The following is a 9,890-nucleotide window of genomic DNA, read 5'->3' as shown; positions in this document are numbered from 1 at the left end:
CTGCTGAGGTTCATCCGGTGTAGAATACTAGGCTACTATGCCATTCTCCTATAAGAACCTTGCAAAAGGTCTAGGAACTTGGTCATATAGGATATGCCAATCGTAGTACCCCCCACGGTCGGACCTGACTATCTTAATCTTTAAATTGTGTTGGTTTTCAACTTCTGCCTTAAATATCTTAAATTTATCCAATGCTTCTGTTCTTTGTTTGATTGGATAAATATAGCCATAATGGGAGTAATCATCTGTGAATGTTATGAACGAATCATAACCATACACACTTTTTATAGGAAATAGACCATAGATGTCTATGTGAATAATCTATAGAATTCCTGCGCTTCGTTTGGCATCTTTCTTAATTTTCTTTACATACTTTCTTTTTATGCATTCTCTGCATTGTTCTAAATCTGAGAGCTCTAATAGAGGAAGAATATTATTCTTTACGAGTCTTTCTATTCTTCCCCTCGAAATATGGCCTAAACGACAGTGCCATAATTTCGATAATGCATCGTGAGCTCTCTTTCGTTTTCTATTTACATCCACAGACGAGGATACATTCTCATTGTCACACGCAACGTTCTCATCATCACATACAACATTCACTTCATCACGTAGTGATAACAAATAAAGCTCATTTTGTAAGATAGTAATACCAACACATGCATTATTAAATATTATCTTACATTTGCCATTTCCAAAATGGCAATCATATCCATCATTGTCTAAGCATGAAACACTAATCAAGTTTCTCTGTAAGGAGAGAACATAAAGTACATCTCTGAGTAAAAGTGTGAAGCCACCAGTAAGCTCTAGAGAAAGATCGCCAATGGCTTCAACATCTGCTCAGACTCCATTTATAACTTTAACGTGTCTTTCTCTTCTTTGCATAGTCCTCGTCGAACGGAATCCCTATAAGGAATTAGCAACATGAACAGTTGCACCTAAGTCAATCCACCAAGCAGATTTTGAATACTGTACATACAGGGATTCAATTATGAATGTAATAATGTTCTCACCTTTCTTTGCCATGATCATCTTTAAGTAGTCAGGACAATCTTTCTTATAATGTCCCGTCTTCTTATAATAGAGACACTGGTCTTTTTCTACTGTGAACTTGTTCTGCTGAGGCTGATGCAGCATAGGACCCTTTTCCTTTGACTTTGAGGAGGAGTTAGTATTAGTATTCTTTTTCTTGTTGTCTTTAAGATAATTGATAGTGCCACCATTGGTAGCTTTCATTCTCTCCTCCTCTTGCACACACAGAGCCATGAGCCTCTCCATGTCCCACTTCTCGGGTTGTATGTTGTAGTTGACAACAAAAGTGTCAAACTTTTTTTGGCAAGAAAGCAAAAATTGAATGGATAAGAAACTCTTCCTTGAGAGCAAGATCCATTGGTTCTAGCTTGGATGCCAAATTGCTCATCCTTAGTATGTGCTCTCTTATGCCACCAGTTTCAGAGTACCTCTCTGTCACCAGCTGCTTTATCAACTGGGTAGCATATGTCTTTGAAGAGCTAGTGAACTGACTCTTTATTCTTTCAAGGTACTCAGTGACGGTGTCACACTCTAGGATTGAGCCCACAATTGTAGGTCAATCATGTTCTTTATTATAGCCATGCATTTCTTGTTGGCAGTGACCCACTTTCTAGGCTCAAGGTCATAGGACATCCTTTGGAATGCAAAATCCCTCTCTCTTGTTGCCCAAGCGGCATCAGCCTCGTTTATCTCTCTCACCGGTGCCACAGGCTTAGTGGGCACGGTGAGGTGACTACCCAGTCCACCTCAGCCAAAATGAAGGCCAGGTCAATCTTTTTCTTCTACTCCGTGTAGTTATCACCTTTGAGAGTGGGGATCTCTTTGATACAACCCATCGAGTTGTGTCCGTCTGAAAACACAATTCATATAGAGTGAGAACATAAACATAATAATAACAATTGCATGTCTTAGTTCCAACGTTGATTAAAATTAAAACATACAATTGTCCTCTACACTAATTCTACATCACCGTTGGGCAAAAATAAAATTAATGCATGACAAAACTTGTCATAAATAACATCATAATATTGTCATTAATCAACATTGGTCAGAATAATAACAATATTATAATCAATTCAAAACATATCCATTTTCAAAATTAAATTCTCCTGTTGGTTCGAATTTAATAATGAAAATAACATCTTTAAATACGCAGCGGAAAAATAATTCAATTTAATGAATTTTGCCCATAGGACAAATCTCTTTTCTATTTTCTTTAAGCCATTAATCCATTTCTAGGAAATAAAACTTTTACTGGAAAAAGAAAAACAAAAAATGACTCAAATACACACTGTTCCTTCGGCCTGGTCGGCAAAACGGCTCGGCCCACTTCTCTGCGTGCGCGCTGGTCGCACCCAGGCCACAGCCTGGACCTGGGCCGGCAAAGCCGCGTGGCGCGCTCGTCTGCCTGGGCCGCTAGTTGGCCCGATCAATCTGAGTCGTCCGCGCCGATTTGACGGCTACGCGATGAGATAGGCTGATCAAAACTAGGACGCGGCGGCCAGCACCCGAAAACCCTAGCCATTCTTCAATCTTCACCGTCCCCTCCCCTCTCTTCGCTCTCTCACGCCGAGCCGACGTCAGCGGCGGCGGCCACGGTGGCCGTCGGCGCCAGTGAGGAAGACGGCCACCGGACAAAGTCTGGCCCTCCTTCCTCCTCTCTTTCTCTTCGTCGCGCTCCTTTCTCCTCCCCTCAGCATAGCCTTAGCGAGCGACCAAGAGACGGTGGAGCATGGCGCCATCACCGGCCCCCTCGCCAGCGTGCGCGCTCCCCAATGGGTGAGCGCGTCGCTGTCGAGCGGCCTGGCGGTGGTGCCCTACCGCACCCGTGGAGGCCGTGCCTGAGCGGCAGCGACACTTTCTTTTTTTGCACCGGTGAAGCGGTGCTTCCCGCACGACGACGGTGACAGCAGCGGCAAGGTAAGCCTCTTTCCCTTCCCCTTCTTCCCCTTTCGGATCTATTCTTGGGTTTCACCGATTGGGATTAGGGTTAGGTTTTGATTAGGTTTCGGGTTAGGGTTTGACTGTTCATCTTCCCCGTGACTGATTCGCGGGTTTGGTTTCGGCTTTGAGATCCGAGACCCTTTCTTTTCTCAGATCCGAACGGATCTTCTCTATTTCTTATCATTCACCCGTTCTAGATCTAAAGAACCGTAGAAAAACCTTGGCTCTGATGCCATTGTTAGATCATAGGATCACGCATAGATTCAGTCGAGTACTTGATGTTCAATGGGTAGCATGTCCTAGTGCATGTTCTAGACAGAGATTAGAGAGAGGAGTGGAAGAACGTATCGAACCTGACACCGCAGAGGAGGATCCGCTTACGTTCGCCATAGAGTCGGTGTATGCGCTAGGGCAGCGACGGTTGGGGAAGAGGACGGTGATGAGCAGTGAAGACCGGTGGTGGTGCAGTGTAGTCCGACGTCATGGAAGCCCTTCGGTGTAGATGCAGAGGCAGCACGGCTGGTGGCTTTACGTCACTGGCTACGTCCCTCTAGATCGGATTAGGGTTTAAAGATTTCGGTAGAGAGCTTGGCTCAGACGAATCTCGTGACTTGAGTCCTCTGCCCCAATTATATTTATTGTGTAGTGTGACAGAGGTCTTTCAATCATAGTGGGTTGGACGCTCTGATCAGATCGCGAATCAAAGACCCGTCTGGACCGTTGGGCGAGTTAAACAGAGCTCCCCACGAGGCTCCTCAGCCCTCACCCTCAGGATAAATTGACCTGTGGCGGCGGCGGCGGCGGCTGCTGCTAGGGCCGTTGCTGCTCGTGGTCAGCGTTCCGCGCGGTTGGTAGCGGCCGGAGGAGAGCAATGGCGGCGGCGGCGGAGTCTCTGTCCGTGTCCGTGTCCGGTTCCTTGGACCTCCGCGCGGCGGCGCCGTTCCTGGCGGCGGCGGTGGCCTTCTACTTCCTGGTGGAGCAGCTGTCCTACCACCGGAAGAAGGGGCCGCTGCCGGGCCCCTCGCTCGTGGTGCCGTTCCTCGGCAGCGTGGCGCACATGATCCGCGACACGACGGCGTTCTGGGACGCGCAGGCGGCGCGCGCGAAGCGGTCCGGCGTGGGCCTCGCCGCCGACTTCCTGGTGGGGCGGTTCGTGGTGTTCATCCGCGACACGGAGCTGTCCCACCGCGTGTTCGCCAACGTCCGCCCCGACGCGTTCCACCTCATCGGCCACCCCTTCGGGAAGAAGCTCTTCGGCGACCACAACCTCATCTACATGTTCGGCGAGGACCACAAGGACCTGCGGCGGCGGATCGCGCCTAACTTCACCCCGCGCGCGCTCTCCACCTACGCCGCGCTCCAGCAGCGCGTCATCCTGGCGCACCTCCGCCGGTGGCTCGACCGGAGCGAGGGCGAGGGGAGCAGGGCGTTCCCCATCCGCGTGCCCTGCCGGGACATGAACCTGGAGACCTCGCAGACGGTGTTCGCGGGGCCGTACCTGACCGGGGAGGCCCGGCGGCGGTTCGAGGGGGACTACAACCTCTTCAACGTCGGGCTGATGGCGCTGCCCGTGGACCTCCCCGGCTTCGCGTTCCGGCGCGCGAGGCAGGGCGTGGCGCGGCTGGTGCGCACGCTGGGCGAGTGCGCGCGGCAGAGCAAGGCGCGGATGCGCGCCGGCGGCGAGCCCGAGTGCCTGGTGGACTTCTGGATGCAGGACACGCTGCGCGAGATCGACGAGGCGGCGGCGGCGGGGCGCCCTCCGCCCGCGCACACCGACGACGAGGAGATCGGCGGGTTCATGTTCGATTTCCTGTTCGCGGCGCAGGACGCGTCCACCTCGTCCCTCTGCTGGGCGGTGTCGGCGCTCGACTCCCACCCGGAGGTGCTGGCCCGCGTGCGCGCCGAGGTGTCGGCCGCCTGGTCCCCTGACTCCGGCGAGCCGATGACGGCGGAGACGATCCAGGGGATGCGGTACACGCAGGCGGTGGCGCGGGAGGTGATCCGTCACCGTCCCCCCGCCACGCTGGTGCCGCACATCGCGGGGGAGCCGTTCCAGCTGACGGAGTGGTACACGGTGCCCAAGGGCGCCATCGTGTTCCCGTCCGTGTACGAGTCATCGTTCCAGGGGTTCCCGGAGGCGGAGGCGTTCGACCCGGAGCGCTTCTTCTCGGAGAGCCGGCGGGAGGACGTGGCGTACAAGCGCAACTTCCTGGCCTTCGGCGCGGGCCCACACCAGTGCCTCGGGCAGCGGTACGCGCTGAACCACCTCGTCCTGTTCATGGCGCTGTTCGTGTCGGTGGTGGACTTCCGGCGGGAGAGGACGCCCGGGTGCGACGACCCGGTGTACATGCCCACCATCGTGCCCAAGGACGGCTGCGCCGTGTACCTCAAGCAGCGATGCGCCAAGTTCCCATCGTTCTGAAGAATTCTGAGCTGGTTGGTGGTTCCTGCCCGCCCGCCCCTTGTGGCCTTCTTGTCCTCTTGCGCTCCTGCCACTCTCTCTCGGTTCCGACCGCTGCCGCTTCTTGCCGCCCTCCTCACGGCCTCCCTCAACCCCCCATTTTTCTTTTGGATTTCTTGGCGCGGGCCGCCTCCCTCCCCGTGGTGCTTTTGCTTCATTGCTTGGTGTTGGTGGTGTGATGATTTGATTTGTAGGTTGTCGTGTTGGCTTGCTCGTGTCTTGTTTTCAGGCCGGCCGGCATGGTCCATTCAATTATTTCAGCATGTTCATTTGGCTGAGTCGGAATAGTATTTTTCTCTCACATAAACTAGTCAGCGAGTAGTACTTCACAAACTAGTCAGCAGTACTTATTTACAAACCAATAAGGATACGAAACAGCCAATCAAATAGGCCGTTTGTTGGTAAACAAATTTGGTTGGGTTTGGGTGGGTTGGGACTCACACTCACTGACCGCAGCAGCTGTGGAGTGCAAGGGTGCCAGGAACCCAAAGGAGAGCGTTAGGGAATAATCGGGCTGTTCGGCTGATGAATGCACAAGTGGGTTGGTGACCGCATGTGTGGTGCTGCTGTACTGCGACCAGTGCATGCGCTGGAGGAGTGTGTCTCGTCTCGGTTATGAAAACCGCTCGTATCTGTATCTGCAATGAATTTTCGTCGGTGAACTGAATTTGCCCCAAAAAAATGCAAAAATGGTACTGTTCCTTTTACCATTCTGTGATCCCCCCCGTATGCTCAGATTTCATGAGTATGGAAATGGAAGCTACCAGCTGGTGGCCATGTGGTACATAAGAATGTGGGCAGGGGCTCTAACCGAATTTATTAAGGTCATGCCAACGGGGCCGTTGTTGTGTGTCTGCCTCCTAGCCTCCTAGGGGCTAGAGCAACGGCACTGCCCCCTGATTGGCTGCTGCTGCTGCTGCTGCTGCTGAATGCAGGTACTAGGTTCCAAGCTACTCTGTCCTCGAAACAACCATCTCAGGACATCCGAAATTGTTAGAGATAGTTAGCCTGTGTTTTAGTTCGTGAAATTTAGGAATTTGATTATTGTAGTATTTTTATTTTTATTTGGTAATTAGTGTTTAATTATGGACTAAATAGACTGAAAATGTTTGTCTCGTGATTTTCAACCAAATTAATTAGTTTTTTTCGTCTACATTTAATGCTTCATGCATGTATCGGAAGATTTGATGTGATAGCTACTGTAGCATTTTTTTGAAAACTTTTTGGGAACTAAACAAGCACTTACTAGTTTTGGACAACTTCTTGCTAATGTTTAGCGCATACTAATTTTTATATAACACTCTCACACAGTCTTCAAATGTATAAAAGAGCTTAGCTTTTAATTAAGAACTATCTTTTCCCTCTCTTCTATTAATAAATTATAAAAATGCTTAAAGGTATCTCAAAAGTCGATTGTTGGAGCCGCCCTGGTAAGCTTAAACCTATATATGATCACGACTTACGAGGCTATTGTTTGTACCGCGACAGTATGAATTGCTGCTATACGCAACAAAATAAAAGATTATAGTGGAGTTAATAATAGCCCGCATAAAAATGAAAACCATTGCATTGCAGATGTGGTCCTCCGGCAGTCCGGCTCCCATAGGGGTCAGAGCGAAGCGGTTAAGCTAGGCAGCCCTTGTTTAGTTGGACCCCAAAATCCAAAAAGTTGCTACAGTACCTGTCACATCGAATGTTTGCGGCCCATGCATGGAGCATTAAATGTAGACGAAAAGAAAAACTAATTACACAGTTTGGTGGGAAATTGCGAGACGAACGTTTTAAGCCTAATTAGTCAATGTTTGAATATTATTTGCCAAATAAAAACGAAGGTGCTACAGTAACCCTAAAATCCAAATTTCGCGAACTAAACAAGGGCAACTACTGCATTCAAAATAGGGGCAACTACTGCATTCAAAATAGTACAGTACAGCACGTTGTTTTCATTCAAAATAGTAGTACTAGTACCCATTGGTACCAGAAAGAAAGCAGCAAGGAAGCACGTGGTCGTCCGGGTGACCCATGTGTCCAGGTGCGGTCTGAGAAGCTAGTTGGCCAATCAGCGCGGGCCTTCCCTCCTCTCCTCCCCAAATGATTCGGGATAACATTTTGTCGCTCTTATGATTGAGCTCAATTGCTATTTTTTTTTACGTGATCCTAATTTTTTATCATCAAACTGACCAAAACTTCCAGTTTATAGATATTTTGGCTATGTGGCACGCCCAATCAGCTTACCAGCGAGGCAGGTGCATGCAAAAAAACCTCGCCGCCCCTTGTCTTATCCCTTAACCGTGTGGGCTCGCTCCCCATATCCTCAGTTGCCCCCATTTTTCTTCTTCTCCAACGGCTCCTTTCTCTTCTTCTCCGCCAGTGGATCTGAACGCCACACTCTCCAGTGCACTCCCACTCCTTGCTGACCTCGCGCATCCGCTGCGCCTTGTCTTCCCCTCGATGGCGAGGAGAGTCGTCGAGGCAAGGGAGCAGGGCTTCTCGGCCAATGGCTAGACGGGCCATTTGCCCTAGGCGTCGCATCTTGGTTGGAGATGAGACTGGGCTCTCACTGATCCAGTGCCCTGAGTGTGGTCAGGCTCGGGTCATTGAGCTACGAGCATGGACAGAGGAGAACTATGGTAGGGTTTTCTTCAAGTGCCCGACGAACATGCAAGGGGTAAGATCTATTTGTGCCTGATCTCGTTCTTATCCATTTTCCTTTTTTTGCTAATTGGGATCTGCATTGGTGAGTTTGAAGCTCATTTTCATTGATATGCTTTTAGGATCTAACTACATGTCCCTTCTTCGAATGGCAAAATAAGTACTTGAAGAAGCTGGTTGAGCTAGGCAAGGCGACACTACACGATGTGGCTGTTGATGATGAAGGAGAAGGAGTGGTTGAAGCAGAGTCTATTCCATCCAGTGCTAGGCAAATACAATCACAGATGGAGAACTTCATCTCAATTGTGAAGCTGTTGGTGTTGGTTCTTGGTGGACGGCTAGTTGTAGGGATTATGTACCTTATCAAGTAGTGTTTGGGTGATATGTAATTTGGCAAATGCCGATGAACCTGATGTACCTATGAACCTCACCCTCATGTATGGATCGTGTTATGTCTAATGCATTTGATTCAGCTACATGTGGTTTACAAACTGAATATGACAGTGCTTAAAAAATTATCCACAAACATGCAGTTTGCAATAAAAGAAGTAAGGCAACACATCCATTACATGTTCAAGCAACATAGGCACTAAAGTTTGCAGTCTTCTAGCTAACAAAGTTCAGCAGTTGCTAATGAGAGCTGTAGGGCAACAAAGCCATTATCCCCAGCCATTACATGTTTTTTGCCAGTACTGGCAGCACAAAATAGATTACACAACCATTGTTTGTAGGTTTTCAAGGCTACATAGCCATTACAAAATAGCCCAAATTCAAACTTCTTGCTTATAAAACAGATTAGGTCTTGGTTGGACTGGCCTTCTTCACCTTCGAAGCCAACTATTTCTTCTTGGGCGTCATCTTCTTAGCAGGTGCAGTCGTGCAGGGTGATCTTCACATACAACCATCTCTAGTGGTACAGGCTCATCTAAGGGCAACCTCCTAGATCGTGTGATGCATTGTTAGATAATTGAACCTATAATATTGTCGGGTTTATGAACCCGGGGTCCCTTATGGACCGACTTCTCAGTAAAGGCTCGGCCCAACAGGTGACATTGCGAACGACGCGCAACTCCTGAGCCAGCCCAAAAAAACTAAAGGATAGGCCGAAAGGGCGATCCAAATCACCAACCAAAAGGCCTAGCCAAGGAGGAACGGTGGCCCGCTTTCGACTTCGGCCCGCCTCTCCGACCGGAAGAAGAACAACGCTCGCTTCCGACACCAGCCCACCTCCGGATGGTCTCTCCGACCGAAAGGCCTGGTCAAACACCACTTCCGACTCTGACCCGCGTCTCCAACCGGGGATGCATCAAACTCATGCTTATAGCTCCTCTCCAACTGGCGCAATCAGAGCCGACTAGAACCAACCGGCTGGGGACACCCACTCGATGTGGACTAGGAAATGGACAGAAAAAGTAAGGTAGGGCACCCAAGTCAACCGCAATACCAAGGACCATACCCTGTACATATGTGGAACAGTGCCAACAGGGCATGTCAGAAGGGTACCCTATAGACCTTCCTAGCATATCAGAGCCCAAGCAGTGTTGTGGGCGCCGACATTTGCCCTACAGTGTTGTAGGCGCCATCAACTCCCATACCAGACAAACACGGTAAGGCTCCCCCCACATGCCTCTAGGCATCAACAGTGTTGTGAGCGCCGATATTTACCTTACCAGGCGAACACAGTAAAACCCCTCACATGCCTCTGGGCATCAACAGTAGAGCAGGCACCGACATCTGCCATACCAGAAGAAGACGACATAACCTCCCACATGCATCTAACATTAAATAGTATTATGGG

The 9,890-nt window shown here is 49.7% G+C and overlaps 1 protein-coding gene across 1 annotated transcript; it reads left to right on the top strand.

Moving 5' to 3' along the window:
- The first annotated feature begins 2,983 nt into the window (after nucleotides 1-2,983).
- Nucleotides 2,984-5,771, top strand: LOC136457455 (cytochrome P450 710A1-like). Its single transcript, XM_066457481.1, has one exon. It carries the CDS (start codon nucleotides 3,851-3,853, stop codon nucleotides 5,399-5,401), a length of 1,551 nt encoding a protein of 516 aa, XP_066313578.1. The 5' UTR covers nucleotides 2,984-3,850; the 3' UTR covers nucleotides 5,402-5,771.
- The last annotated feature ends 4,119 nt before the right edge of the window (nucleotides 5,772-9,890 follow it).

Source organism: Miscanthus floridulus, chromosome 6 (assembly GCF_019320115.1).
Source record: "Miscanthus floridulus cultivar M001 chromosome 6, ASM1932011v1, whole genome shotgun sequence".
In the NCBI taxonomy this organism is placed as follows: Eukaryota; Viridiplantae; Streptophyta; class Magnoliopsida; order Poales; family Poaceae; genus Miscanthus; species Miscanthus floridulus.
This window is presented reverse-complemented; position numbering and strand designations above follow the sequence as displayed.

Bases quoted from the DNA above. Each gene is read 5' to 3' on its own strand.
- LOC136457455 (XM_066457481.1), top strand. From the start codon at position 3,851: ATGGCGGCGGCGGCGGAGTCTCTGTCCGTGTCCGTGTCCGGTTCCTTG.